The sequence below is a fragment of the Medicago truncatula genome, chromosome 5 (assembly GCF_003473485.1).
Source record: "Medicago truncatula cultivar Jemalong A17 chromosome 5, MtrunA17r5.0-ANR, whole genome shotgun sequence".
Classification (NCBI taxonomy): Eukaryota; Viridiplantae; Streptophyta; class Magnoliopsida; order Fabales; family Fabaceae; genus Medicago; species Medicago truncatula.
Window position 1 is genome coordinate 42942095 of NC_053046.1, and position 16185 is coordinate 42958279.

Genomic DNA, 16185 nt, shown 5'->3' on the forward strand with positions numbered 1-16185 from the left:
TGTTTGCCAGTCCTTACTTCAACAATGAAAGTCTCCCTTCGTATTTCATAACAGCTTTATTTTTCACCCTTGATTTAAATGGAACTTGTGAAGAGAAAGAGTGGTTTCCCCAAACAGTAAGTGTTGTCGTACCTTAGACTGGTAAGTCATCAGAGATGCCCAAATGACATCCGTAGAAGTAAAATCATATAACTTCTATGCTATTGAGGTCACTTGAGGTAGCACATATCTAAATTATGCTTTGACTCGTGTAGCAATAAAATTAATAAAAAAAACTGTTACTCAAAATCCTAAACAAATCCCTTAAAAATTAAATAAGAAGTCCTTGGTACAATTTTGCATTGTAGCACATATCTACATTGCTTTGACTCGTGTAGCAATAAAATCCTAAAATTTAGGTTTTACTCCATATCTAAATTAGTGTTCTATTTTGCCATTTTAGAAATCAAATATATTTGTATTACCAACTTCATTTTGCAAAAGCAATCCACTCTTCACTTTCATTTCAAACTGGGTATGTAGACAAAAGTTGAATTTGCAGATGTCCAATTGAAACTTGAACAGGAGTGAGCAAACTTCTGTAATTTGAGAAGTCCTTAACGGAAATTTAAGCATTCAGCATTAAGAACTAACTTTTCTATCATACCAAAAACAACAAATATCTTCAAAATCAATACCAGCAATGGAATTATGTAGGCCAAAAAATGATGGTTCAAGACTCTGGTTCAGGGCACAAACAAAAATCTACATTTTATCTATTTGGCTTAATCACTCCTTGATTTTGCAGCGGCTTCAAAAATCTTTTGTTGACTGACTAATCAATTATCATGAAACTGAAAATCTCTTGACGACAAACTTGTATCATTCAATTCAGTATTGTTACTTCCAGAGGCGTCTCTGTCCTCCAGTTTTCCTGCATCATTTGGAAAACACCAGCGTAAAAATGTTGGCGGAAATAAGACAGGGTAAATCATGTTTAGCAATAATAACCTAAAAAAATTTCCTGTTTAGCATCAACTATTTGTGCAACAATAGAAAACCTTCAACAACCAACCCAAAATCAATTTATATCATATGTAAGGTGAATTAGGAGTGACATGGTGGGTCTTGTGAAAAAATACAAATTACCACAAGAAAATTAACCTCACTTCAGAGCAGATAACTTCAATTATATAAAAAAATCCAGATATTAAATGATTGGTGCTGCATTCTCATAACCCCATTTTTGTATCTCATTTTTGGATCCGAAAAAAGCCAAAATATGCACCTCTACTTAACTTTTGCATCAAATTTCCAGACTGTCCCTTGTCCCTCACAGATTTGTAATGGAAAAACTATTTTTACCTGTGAACTATAAAATGTAATTAACCAGACGTTTGTTCTGTCTTCAGTTTTAGTTGATATATTTTCAATAATAGTTACTGTCGTGATTCTAGTTTCGTTTCTTGTTTTCAAAGTTTTTATAACAAAAGAACAAAACCTTGGTTGCAATATAGTTCCCAATTTTTTTAAATCAGTTAAGAAAATAAAAGCAGTTAGAGTATTACTCCTTATGCAATTTCAAACGCCTGAGGAATTCACTCGGAATATCACATCCTTGGTAAGACTGCAGCACTGGTCTTATATCAGCCGGGCTAGTACGGGCAACAACTGCATATGGATAATGGAGAAGGTAATGCAATATCTACAAACATAAAATCTCACAACAATAATTTCAAACATTAACTCATTTAAATACATCTCAAGAGGAATGCACTTACACTCAAGGAATGGTATGAAATCCACAAGAGCTGTATCATCTTTATCAGTCTGCACCCATGGCTTAATAGGGACACAGTTCTCAGGTTGTAGGCAACTTTCTAAAGCATGGCCACTTAAGTACATAACTTTTGCAGGATTCCTGTTTAGTTTTGAAAGATCCTGCCAATGACAGGCAAAGGGAAAAACATTTCATAATAATAACAATATTCAAGACACCACATTTGTGCAGTATCAAAATAAAATGACAGGAAAAAGCAAAGGACATGATAATTGCATGTCTTTAGTATGCTCTTCAGGTGTAAGTTGTATTACAAATAATAGTTTCAATCAAGACATATGTTCTCTATTATAATCAACAATCAATCATAAGCTTATCACTAGAGTGTATATACATAATTTGAGAAAGAACAATACAAGAATATAAACTCAGACGTACTCTATAGTGTTTCCCATCCTGATACTTAGTAGCAGGTCTCGAGAGCCTGTACCTAATGCAGTGCTTAGGATCCAGCCTTTCTATAACAGGGTCTACAAACTGCACAAATCAACAAAAGCGTGAATATGAATACTCATAAGTCAAAACAATGATAAATTATCCATTCAGAATACAGAGAAACAAAATCAGATTACCATATTCTGTTCATCTGTATACACCACTATTTCAAAGAACTGAGCTAGATGTTCCAAGAAGGCATCAACTCCAGGTCTTTTAAAAGTCTGCCAGCTTGTATCTCGCTTCACATTCCAAATAAAAGTAAAAATCAACATTATATAAGTCAGATGTCTGCAGCATGTAAGAGATCCAACTCTTTCTTTTGTGTGACATACATTATAGAAATGAAATTGTCCATAAACTTTCATATCATTAATAATCATATAGCCCATTCAAAGATATTCGATATTTTTATATCCCCAAAATAGTGCATGTGCAGTTGAAGTCTTACCGTCCAAATGTAGTGAATCAATGTTTCATTGAGATCTAGAACAAGTGTGAACACATGTTGCTCCTGAGGAAGCAAATCTGGAAGGAGCTTGTCCGTGTATGGTTCTGTATAACCCTGGAAGGAAGCATGGCCAAAGCATTAAAAGTTTAACACAAGGTGTAAAAACATGAAAAGAAAGGCAAACTTAAAAACCAAAATTAGAGAAGTAAAAGCATGCACATACCTTAACATGTTCTTCAATAAACCTTCTTGCATCCAAATAAAGCTCTACTGCTTTAGCAGGCACTAAAATATTACATGCAGGAAAATCAGCAAGCTATTAATATGAAAAACATACACATGTACAAACTAATTTGGAGTTCTTGTAGAAGAATCAAAATTTGGAGTTTAAAACCGTGTCAATATTATTATAATAAAGTAAATAAAAAAAAAAAATTGGTTTAATCAATGTGATATGCCATCTAATGATTTTAAAAGGCAAGTTTCCTCAAAATATGCCGTCTAATATTACATGCAGAAAAATCAGCAAGCTATTAATATTGAAAATATGATATATCTCCTAAAATATGCCGTCTAATGATTTTAAAAGGCAAGTTTCCTCAAAATCAAAACCGGTGCATTAGAATTAAATTGGAAAAGATATATCCTAAGAATTATGCCACGTTTGATTTTTGGATTTGTTTCAAAACAAATAAATAAATATTTTAGAAGTATACAACATCATTTTGTCTGTACCAGTCCTCCTTAACAATACAACTAAACCAATGCCCACTTGACTTCTTTGCTAGTTACTACGCCCTGATCAAATGCTACAAAGGAGGCCGTATAATAGATATTTCTATGATTGTACAGAGTACAGTTCTTTTGGTACATATTAAAATTACCAGTGTTGTCAATCGCGGATAACGGAAATTTGGGGATTGATAAAATTAGCATCACTGTTTGTCAACATTTTACATTAAATAGCTATGAATGAACAACAGAAGTATGTCTAATTTCCGCTACAACATCGCTCATAACATCAACGCAGCTGCTATTTAACAACACTGAAAATTACCGTTAACTATCATATCATAAAAGCTTTTTTGTAATGCGCATATGCAAGCAGCAATTTATCCATGGGACCCCTACTACATATTGTTATGATTAATTGATAAATTAATCTATATAAATTATGATTATCCATAGCCAAGATAACTTCACAAAATCACAAAAGAGATGTAGTGGTTAACTCATCCATTCGATTCATGTTTGTACTTGCAGGAAGTATGATCATTCCTACCCTTGGCAGTGTTGTTCCAGTCAAGGGCGGTATATTTTGGGTGTTTGTAAAAGTGATCCTTCTTTCTGAGACCAAGCCCCCCCTTTCATGCAAAGCAGGAACTGCCCCTTCCTCAAACCACCTAGTGGGAGGTTCTTTTCCCTAACTCCCTTCTCACCTCCTCTCGGGATAACTGCTTGGGCCCTCTCACTTTAACTTTCCCACCTCTATCCATTCGGACTCGCCCACACACCAGGCACATGCTTTCTCCAAGTCGCCCAAGGACTTCCCTTATTTAGGTCAAGGGTATGGAACTAAATGGCATATGATGGTCCAATGTTCATGTAACAGCAACACTCCCGAAGTCCAAGGGAAGAGACACTCACATGAAGAACCTCAAAATTAATTATATATTTAAAGGATCCGAACAATACTGATATAAGATAAGTGACGTACAGAGTAAAGCTAGGGGAACCCACCTGTCACTGCAGTTGAGTATACCATCCCTTGAAATTTCTGCAAGCATAATAAAATCGAAAAATATCAACCTACTAATGTTAAGGCCTATTAACATATTAAACTGACTAAAGGAACAATGATAATTTACTACATTCTAACCATGCAAAGCTCCAAAACTAAGCAATAGTGCTGTCCACAAAGGGATTACCAATAAACAAAAAAGTAAAAATTTGCAACTCATTTAAGTTCATGTTGCATAAGAGGCATTTCAAATAACAAGAGAACAACATTCAAAGAGTACGTTGTTCCCTGTTTTTTTGGCCTTCTGTTTCCTGTTTTTAGTCAGTTGTTCCCTTATGTTGGTGATGTGGTTTGTGGCCGATTTCTTTTGCACTTCAGTTTAGTTTCACGCCTTGCTCGTCTTATACTTGGTTTGTGATTTGCAGAAAATTTAGCAGATTCAAAAACACATTCGAAGAGTCATTTCATCAAACAAAAATTTGTTAATGTTGAGAGTCTAAACACAACAATTCATGCTAGAAAAATGTCAACCTACTAATGTTGAGGCCTATTAACATATTAAAATGACTAAAGGAACAAAGAAAATCTATCACATTCAAACAATGCAGAGTTCTAAAACTAAGCAATAGTAAGGTCAACAAAGTGTGTTTCCAAGAAACAACACAGTAAAATTTTCAATCTGACACTGATATCACTAAAATTTACTTATGCAAGCAATTGAAAGCCGCCATATCAAAGTGTTGCATCCAAAGATACCACACCACCAATAAATTGACAAAATGTGGGAAAAATGTCAAATCCACACACAAATTTTGCAACTCATTCCAGTTCATATTCTAAGAGCCACTTCATCAAACAAATAAATAATCATTAAATTTATAGAGTCTAAACCTCTGTAGCCCTGACACTTCTAATTGAAGGCGTGTTCGATGTCCAACACGTGTCACTGTCCAATACCGACATGACACCCACATATGTGATTACAGTGAATTATGTCATTTACTATCAGTGTTGATGTGTCAGTGTCAGTGCCGTGTTCGATGTTCATGTTTGTGCTTCATAGGTCTAAACACAACAATTCACACTAGAAAAATAACTTCAAATGTAAAATTAGTAGCAGCACTCAAATTGAGAGCAGTAACTTGAAACAATTATAATCCATTCATTCAAACCATGCTGAGTTTTGTCATAATTCAAACAAGTATATCTATCACAATCCCTGGTAGTAATGTAAGAAAATGACATAATTGAATGTAATTACTAGTCACACGTGTGATGTCTTCGAACAGAAATGTCGGTACTTTTAGATATTTGAAAAACCATTTCATCAAACAAAAATTCGTCAATTATTTAGAAATTGAACATTAAACAAAACAATTAATGGTAGAAAAACTAATTTCAAATGTTAAATTAGCAAAGAAGATTAAATGCGAAGAAAGATTCAGAAACAGTTACTTACATCGAGAGAAGTAGCTCCATCAGGTGGAGAGTACTTAGTCGAATCACGAAACAACTTCGTTTTCTCATCAATTTCGTCCGTACTATAAGCTGCACATTACATTCAATAAACAAGAAAGAAAAATAAAATCAATCAATCATCATTTCGTTTTCCAGATCAATACGATTAAAGAAAGATTCAAAATGATTAACTACAGTGGAAACGGAAATGAAGAGGAAAAAGAAAAATACGAACCGTAAGAGGCGTAACCGGCAACGGCGGTGGTTCCGGTTAAGGCACCGATGGCGGCGTATTTGAGGAAGTTCCAGCGGTTAGGGGAAGCGGTGGAAGAAAAAGGAGGAGGTGGAGGAGGAGTGGCGGAAGAAGGTGGAGGAGTGGCGGAAGAAGGAGGAGGTGGAGAAGGAGTGGCGGAAGGAGGAGGATGAGGAGTAGCAGGAGCGGCGGTGGATGAGAAACGTGAAGAAGGTTGAGGAGTGACTTTGGAAAAGCGGAATGGCTTCGAAGACGATGATGCTGCGACGGAGAAGAATCGAGATCGGAGAATTTGGAGAGACATTGTTGTTATGGTGAATGAAATGAAATGAAAGAGGTTCAGGTAGGGTTTTGGCTTGGCTTGGTGGAGACGCCGGATCAACTCTGTTAAGCTTTCTGTTATTCTTTTTTAACTATTTGGACTTTGACGCCGTCAGTCTAGCTAACGTTGTTTCTAGAGCCCTGCTAAAAAGTTTTTTGGTGGATTATTTATTTCTTCTCCCACAAGAAAAAGATTTTTTTTAAGTAATCTAATAATATTAGGAATTCACCTGAATATTAATTAAAAAAATGTTGCTTGAGGACGAAAAAGATGTTTTTTTTTTTTTTTTTGTAAGAAAACAATTTTAAAAATCTATGAACTCACTTGATAGGGATGTTGCATATTATATATAGAGGTTGGGGTTCGAATCTCGGACACTCTATTTCTCCACAATTAAATTGTGTGAGCTATAACTACTAGGATACTCGACAAAAAAATTCTAAAATATATTAATTAAAAAAAGATGATAGTGTTTTTTACTATATAAATAAAGAAAATTATAATGGAATCTAGCTAAGAAATTATAATGAAAATTACAGTGCAAACTCATATTACATGGATGGAATCTGAAGGAAAAAAATTGCAAAAGGGAAAACAGAGAATGACATATATTGCATGTGGTAAAACACTATTAACCCTACATTGTATTGTCTAAAAGAAAAATTTGATTTTTTTTAAACGATGAGATTTTATTAAGCGTTTTGTCAAAGTCAAATTGAGGTATTTTACAATACCACTTAAAAGTTAAGTATTTGAAATTCTTTCTTTACAGTATAGAATATTTTGAAAGAAAAAAATTTGGAAAATGAGAGATTTCATCAAATATTGTCAAAATTAAATTGAGATATTTCAAATACCACCTTAAAGTTAAGAATTTTAAATTATTTCGCTACTATATTGGTCATATATATTTCAAAAATTTAACATTTGTCATTTTATTTTTATTTTTTTAAATTTATCATGTATGTTTCAAATTTTGCTTATTGGCCCCCTGTTAATTTTTAAATTTAGTAAGTTGGTCCTTTTAATTATAAAAAATTACAAACTAATCCATGTAATAATCATATAATTACTCCTATAAGGATTCAAACATGAGATCTCAAAATCAAGGTTTGCTCTCATAGCCTGCTCAACAACACCAATATTTTGTTGTAGTTCAGCTTTTTATCAACTAATTTTTAATAATTCTATGTTTGGAGCTTTGGAGGCCAAATAGCCTTTAGAAAAACGTGTGTTTTTTTTAGAGACTTAAAACAAATATTTGGATCGCCTTGCGTTTGGATCAACTATATTTCTACGTTCTTAATTAGGAGCCTTCCGATCTTTCCCCTTTGACTTGTTAATATTGGTTATAGCCTCGTACCTTATCTTGTAATACAATTACTAATCTTCCATCAAGTTCTTCATATGGGAATATTATATGACACTTATCTTGAATATATTTCAATCCTAAATGAGAACTTCCGTTAGCAATTAGCATCCAATTCATTAAAATATGTTGGTGATTTGAGGTGATTCTAAGATTGACGATCAAAGTTGATGAAGCGCAATGAAGAATGTTCATTGGTTCCTCTGACTGAGTCTTGCGCGCACATGCAAATAACACTTTAACGATCAAGTTTGTCTATGATTGGGTGAGTGATTGGTTTTGATTAAAAGTAAAAATACCTTTTTCCAAGTATATCTTTATATATGACGAGTTTCAGGAATACGAGGTGAAAATTCGTTGAGTTAATTGAACGAAATCTACATGATTCTTAGACTTTTGTCTAATCACAATCATATAGTGACAATATGATTGACATGTTCACTAGGATACATCGTCAATACCACCCCATAATATGTGAATTTTGCTCTTCACCCTACACATTTTGCTCGCGTTCTGCAGCCATGTCAAAAATGTCATTGCGCTAGTTAACTTGCGCAAGTGTTAATCAATGCACAACTTAACCAACGTTGCGTGAGTTAACTAGCGCAACGTTAGTTAAGTCACGCTACGTGTTGTCTTAAACAAGGCGGAACACCTCATAAAAGGAATGAACAAAATTGAGGCATATAACAATATCTCATTTTATTAATAGAATTCATACAATACAATAATTGATACAATAATTTATTCCAATTCACTAATTTATTCTACTTATTTTCTCCCTTTTGGGGTAAAAAGTAATCAATCTTCTTAGGGTAAAATAGCGAGCAGCCTTCTTGGGGAAAATACATCACCAACCTCTGGGCTGAATTTAAATCTAGTTTTTTTTTATGCCCCAACAAGAATCCTTTTACCCACGGTAAAAAGTTTATGGAGTAAAAAAAACAGATTTAAACTTATCCCAATGGTTGATCACTTCCCCAAGTTGGCTACTCACTATTTTACTCCGAAGAAGAGAAATAGAGGGAGAGAGTGAGGAGGGGGAGAAAGTGAGATGGTGTGAGGAAATAGGGAAGTATGGAGGGGTATTTATAGGTGAGAATGGTAGTGTAGGTTATAACCACCATAAATGTGGTCAAAAAAACGTGTAAAGTTTGTAGAAAATGTGTGGATTGAAGGTTGAAAACCTGACCACCGTCCAAAAAACGTTTGTTCTTCAGTTCTGACCACCAGCCAACGTGCATGAGTTAACTCGCGCATAGGTCAATGGTGCGTGACTCAAGTCACGCAGAGGTTATAAAATGCGCAAGTTAAGTCACGTAGGGCGCGAGCAAAATGTGCTGGGTGAAGAGCAACATTCATAATATGTACCTCCATGATCCAATCTATTAGCGGAATGGGCCTCAGCCTAGTCCGAACAATAGGTAATTATCATTCTCATACCCTTCTCTTTTTTAGTAACTATGCCATCAATTATGAGTAATTTTTTGGGTGATCCATTATTATTATCCACCAAGATCATTATGCATGGAGGCTTTATCAATTTTTAATAATGTGGGCGTGTGTGGGTTTGAAGGCGGTTCCTTGACCCCCTTTGCTCTTCTGTACCGCATCACCCGGGGGTTTTGGCCCCAAACCATGAATGGTATGAATGCAACTTGACAATCAAACCTCAATTTGTTCTGTTCAGTATGAAGATAACAGCTGCAAATTTCTATGATCAATAATACTGATCCGACTGACAACTGGCTACTACTTACTTTTCAAGTACCTATTATCGTTCATGACAAAATGCATTCCTGAATATCAGGTAAGTCTTGGCATAGTCACAGTGCCTAACATACCATCTGCTTCATATTAATTTTCCAACTATAGACTTTTCTGAAAAAGACCAAGGGTATATTCAAACAATATACTAGTAACAAATACATAGTAGCCTATAAAAATACATATAACAAATACAGTTTTTTTTCTCAGGCATATATATAACAAATACAGTTATCCGTCAAATTTATTTATGATATTATTTTTAAAACATTTCAACAAATATTTATGCTTCTTAATTAGTTGACTAGTTCTATCGTTGACTTTGTATTTATGATAATAGTGGATATAATTGTTTAATAAAATCAATTTGATAAAATTATTGATTTTTCTTCAATTTATAACTTATTTTAGTGTGTGTGAAATAACTTAGCTAGTATAACACTCCTAATAATGGAAAACATAATTTTCTTTTCTCTTCTTGATTCGAACCATATTCATCACATGGTGAAGTCTAACCTTTTCCACTGAACACAATAAGCACATAGTATTATCAATTGAAATGTCTTTAAATTATTTTCAGAAACCAACAAAAATAATAATAGAATCACCCTCTCCAGTACACACCAGTCACCACTATATATAATGAGGCCTTCCTGGCTTTAATTCACCAAACCATCATATCTCACTACTTACAATCTACCAAACCTCATTTCATTCTCTTTCTTTAGAGTGAACACTATGGACAATATGTGTCAACTAAATTTCCAAAATATATCAACACTGACTCAAGGGATGAAAACTCATTCCCATCTTATGAAATTTACACAAATATTCATTTCACTATCTGTGTTTTGCTTCATCTTTTCACCTTCTTCCTTGTTTGTTTTCCTTCATTACTTTAAATTATATTTCTCTACTCTCCCTTTTCAACTCTACACTCACAACATAGACAAGAATAGCATGTTCCTCCTTTGTAATGGTCTCCTTGTTTTTGTTGGTTTAACTAAATCTTTTTCTGCCTCTTCTAGTGATGATGATAAACCTTCCAACAACTCCAAAGATTTTTCATCATCACAGTATATCCAAGAAGAAGAAGAAGAAGAAGAACAAGTAGAAGAAGATGGTTCACAATATCATGTTCTTGACGTAGAGGCCAATGAGCCAATATTGGAGCGAGAAGCTGAGAAGATAACTAGTAAGCCTAATGAACAAAATGCCGAAGCAGAGGAAGAAATAGAAATTAAAGCATGTTCTACAGAAGTCGAAGAAAATATTGAAAATATAATTTTCATAGACGAAGAACAAGGAGAAGAAGTTGAACTATTTGATGCACATGATGATGAGGGAGATAAATTGTCGGAAATTGATTACATTCTAATTGAAGAAAACAACATAGAAGAAGAGGAGCATGAAGAAGAAGATGAAGAATATTATGTAGAAGAAGAAAGTTGTGTGCTAAGTACAGAAGAGTTAAACAAAAAATTTGAAGATTTCATTAGAAAGATGAAAGAAGATCTTAGAATTGATGCTAGACGGCATTTAATCATGGTTTGATTTAAGCAACAAAACCATGATCTTCTTTCTTTTGATCATGCTTCTTGTATTTTAGAAATTAGATGTATGCATCCATTAAATTTTGCAAAGATTTCAGATATTAACAAAGAGCAAGTTTCCATGCCAAATTTCTTTTTAATTAAGTTATAGCCTTACTCTAAGCATATTTTATGAACCAAATTTTGTTTAAAAAAAATAGGAAAAGGAAAAATTATTAGTAATTAGAGTGCCATTGATAATCATAACTCACCTCATTTGAGGTAACAAAATCATATTCTTATGACTGAGTTCACACATCATGGATATGAACCAACTTACCAAGTAATTTTGAGCCAATTATCTTAAGTATTTGATTACTTTTTTGGTGACACTCTAAGCATTTGATTTGATCACTATGATATTGAAGTAAACAATACTAATAACTTGATTAACATGAATTGATACATGCACAGGAACAGAAAGATTTGGATATTTTTATGTCCTTAAATGACATGGTCTTATTAGGAGAGAAAACCAATTTGCTTCTAGTCATATGATTCATTAGAGGATCCACTTTAAACTAAAAAAGATTGTATCATTTCATAAGAAATGATAGATGACGGGATTTAATCCAAGGTTACTCATTTTAGTACTACTCTTGTTCGAATATAATTAACAAAAGAGTTCTTCTGATAGTATCCAATTAATTGGTGCTTTTATGACATGATTACAAAACATATAGTGCCGTCTTAATATTTAGCTTTACTTAATTATATTATTGACCTCTCTAATTAGTTAGGACTATATGTGATTTTGGTTTTTCTCTTATTCTCAATCCACTCCCAATTTAATTTTGGTCTATGTACTTATATAGCTTTTCGTTATTTCACCTAAAACCCTTGTAGGTATTAACAAAGAATAGTACAAAACCTTAGAGTGTGTTTGGATGAGGTAATTGAGAAATTTTAAAGAATTTAGAATTTTAGGCAATTTAAATGATTCAATTAAATTACTTTCATTTTTCAATTCTTTTGTTTGGATGAAGTAATAAAAAAAATTCATTGTCATCATTTTTGGGCAACTTTTATAAATTTTAATTTTTTTGGGCCAAATTTGAAAATTGAAATTAGGGTCAAAATGTAAATTTCAAAAAATTGAGGGGTCAAATTATAATATTCGAAAAATTTGAGGGACCAATTTGCAATTTTTTGGAAATTTATTGGGGTCAATTTGAAATTTTTGGAAAATTTGAGGACCAAAATGAAAAATAACAACAATGAAGAAATTTGAAATTCTTAGCTTTTAGGTGTTATTTGAAATTCTCTAAATTTAACTTGAACAAAATACTTCATAAATTTCCATCATTTTGAAAATGCTTCAAATTATTATCCAAACAATGGAATTCACCCCAAAGTATTTGAATTCCCTTAAAACAATACATTCCCTCAAAACATTCCCCCATCCAAACACACTCTTAGGAGTCGGGGGCTTGAAAGTTGAAACAATTGGTAATTATTTCACCTAAAACCCTTTTAAGAAACAATTGTAAGTTTTTTTTTTTTTTTTTTTTTGAAGGAAGAAACAATTGTAAGTTACTAATTAATAACATAAAGAATAAAGACTTTTACTTTTATTTCTGAAAGAGACCCAAGAGTTTGTCAATTAATTGATACAAATGGTCAAAATCCCTAAGTACTTTGACATAGATATGGTAGAAAACTATGGACCTTTCACTTTCATACTATTAAATGAATTTTCATCATTTAGAGGAAAAATCCCAAGTGATCCTCTAAACTAAAGTGAAGTCAATTTATTTTGAAATTGAAAGGGACTTAGTTTGATCTTTCCCTTTTGTAGATAGCAACATCAATGTGGATGAGATCTTAGAGGAAACTTTTAAATTCGGTGGGACTCACAACAAGACAGTACTACATGATATATAGTAGTAAATTGTAGAATTCGTAACTCTGCATTCACATAGTCGATACATTGATGATTGTTAGATGGAAATCGGATGATTTAGATTTCAATGCAGATTTTTACTTTTTAAAAACAAAAACATGGAGATTGATTTATATACCATCGTATTTTGATCCAACAACCACAAATATGCCCGCAACGTGAATGTATGTGTGAAAGTACCGATTTTATTGATGATTAAAGCAATGATTAAAGAAAGCAAATCAGAGATGAATGAAGAATAATGATCAAAGCTACATAGCAATGTTATGAATCCACGTGTGGTTGTATCATGTGGCAAGGGCGTCCCTTATAATTTTAGATAAATTATTGATTGGCATGGTTTAGAGAAGTCTTATTGATGAATGTACATGCATGGATTTTATTGATGAAGACAATATAATTGATAGGTTTTTGCATTTGATCATACCAATAATGCATTATATACTCAATAATGAAGCGGGTCTGACAATTTGGCAACAAAATAAAGTACTCCTATATAACATGAATCATTATTTCATATTCACCATCCTTGAAGCAAGCATTGAACTTTTTTTTGGAGAGAACCTATATTATGCCAAATAATTTCTTCAATGAATACTGTAAAAGTTTCCCAATCAGTTTACAATTCAAATAATCAAAATCAGCTCTTCCAGACAATCAATACACACACAAATAGAGAATTGAAAGAAGAAGAAAAAACAGCAGGTTGGTCATGTTTAATTATACCTTAGACTCAGAAATGATTTTTATAGCTATCATGTTTTGAGGTCCTCCTCTTGGCCCTAGCAGAATAAGCATGACCTTATATTGGACGAGTTTAAAAAATACAAGGTGAAAATCCGTTGAACGAAATTCAACGTAATTCGTGAATTAACATCAGATATCAATATGTAAAGATTGGCAGGTTCCCTAGATACACCGTCAATGCAGCCCCGTAACATGTACCTTCGTGATTGTATCCATTCGTGGAGAGTGGTTCTCAGACCACTCCAGAACAATAGATAATTATCACACCCATATCCATACTCTTAAGTCACCTTACTTCAAAAAAAAGTTAGTAACTCTACCATCAATTATGAGTCATTTTTGACGGTATAGTTACTAACTTAAGTAGCGCAAGTGTTTGTTGATGAGGAGCTTAATCCATGTCGGCAAAAACAGAATGTTCAGGCTGCTGGACCATGCATTTCCAATGAAACAATTCCATGGAGCTTAGAGTGGGTGTCTCAACTTCCAGCCAATCACGTTGGAAAAAATATTCCCATTCATCATGATGTTGGTGACGTTGCTGTTTCTACAAAGGAAAAAGACCTTGTTGTAAATGTTGCTCCAAAAGTTGTAAATAAGAAGAAAAAACGTGCTTTTGTCAAGCAGTCCGTTGGTTTTATGAAAAAGGTAGCTCGAATGTCGGAACTTGATCGTAAACAAATTCTTCATATTTTGAAAAAACAGAAAAGGCATATTAAGGTTCGCAAAGGTAAAAATCACTCCAAAGAAGCAGGTACTTCAACTTCTGAGTCTTCTAAAAACTCAAATTCTTCAATCAATCATGATTGTGAAAATTGGGTTATTCTCCATGGAAAGCATCAAGCGGCGGTGGATGATGTTAAGGATATTGGCAAGAAGGTAGGGTTGACATTTAATTGTGACACCGGCAATAATTTTAATTTGTTAACGAAGGAGGGGAGAAAGGAATGGCAGGCAGCGGGTGGTAGTGAGGTGGGGCGTGGGAGTATGGGGGACGATGGGAGAAATGAGGAAGGGTGCTGAGTTTGTTGTGGTGGTTGGGGGTGGGGATGGAGTTTGGTATCGATGTTAGTGCTGTCTTACAATGCGAGGGGGTTAGAAGGTGGCGAGAAGAGGGTGGAGGTTCGAAATTTAGTAAGAGACAAACATCCTTTTGTGTTATGTATACAAGAATCTAAGTTGTCGACGGTTGATGATGTGTTGATAAAGTCCATTTGGGGAGATGCTCCTTCCGCTTATTCTTACCAACCGTCTGTGGGAGCTTCTGGGGGATTGATATCAGTGTGGGATAGTTCTCGGGTTGTTGTGTGGTCTTGCATGAGTTTAGCCCATGTTTTGGTAATTAAAGGTACGGTAATTCAGACGTCGGAGGATTTTGTAATTATTAATGTGTATGCTCCCTGTGACGCTATGGCTAAAACGGCGTTGTGGGAGAGTTTGGTTCCACTTGTTAGTAATAATAATGATGATTGTTTATGTGTGTGCGGGGATTTCAACTCCGTTCGATGCAATGAAGAGAAAAAAGGGAGGGGATTGATGGGATAAAACCGCAAGTGCACGGTCTTACCGAAGTAGTGTGAAAAGAGTATCGTTCCGACAGGGAGTTATGAATTCAATCAACTTTAGATAATGATTAGACTAAAGGTTTATAAGGTAGAAAAGTTTGGGTTTTTAATTAAAAATAATAAAAGAAAAGAAAAGATAAAAGCCTTGGAATTATTGGTTCATCCTAATGACAAGTCCTTCACAAACCAAACTATTAAACTTATAACCTTATGTTAGACCTAATTTCTCAAGACAGTTTCTCTTTTGTTCCTCTAGCAACCAAGCCTATTTCGCTGACTTGATTACTATTAGATTTTGGTTCCTCTAACAACCAAGCCTATTTCGCTGACTTGATCATTATTAGTTTCCTTGAAGATCGAAACTATATGTCTCAAAGATTGTAAAGACTATTTCGCTGCCTTTACAATCTTTGTCTAAATTCACTTGTTCGAATATCAAATCTCCACTTTCGTTTTATGAATTGATATTTGAGATGATGGATAAACAATTATCAAACCCTCCACTTTCGTTTTCACAGTTTGATAATGGTTGATCCATGTTAAAGCGGTGAATCTAGATAAGGAATTAGGGTTACATAAGATTAAGGTTTAAAGCTTGGTTTGATTAGGATTATGTCATTAGACTTATCCAACAATCCCAAGACAAGAGAAGTCTACTCACTAATGTTCATCGTAGACAAGGAGAAGAAGAGAGAAAGCATAAAAGTAAATAACAAGAAAGTAAATGAACTTTTATTAGAAAGACAATTGTCACATATTGCGT

General features: G+C 33.8%; 1 protein-coding gene across 1 annotated transcript; it reads right to left on the reverse strand.

Moving 5' to 3' along the window:
• Nucleotides 1-452: 452 nt before the first annotated feature.
• Nucleotides 453-6576, reverse strand: LOC11437392 (mitochondrial import inner membrane translocase subunit TIM50). Its single transcript, XM_003617745.4, has 10 exons — nt 6140-6576; nt 5906-5994; nt 4446-4482; nt 2929-2990; nt 2706-2819; nt 2392-2496; nt 2198-2296; nt 1761-1920; nt 1548-1650; nt 453-913 (listed from the first exon to the last, which is right to left on the reverse strand). Exons 1-10 carry the CDS (start codon nt 6459-6461, stop codon nt 880-882), a joined length of 1125 nt encoding a protein of 374 aa, XP_003617793.1. The 5' UTR covers nt 6462-6576; the 3' UTR covers nt 453-879.
• Between the last annotated feature and the right edge of the window lie 9609 nt (nt 6577-16185).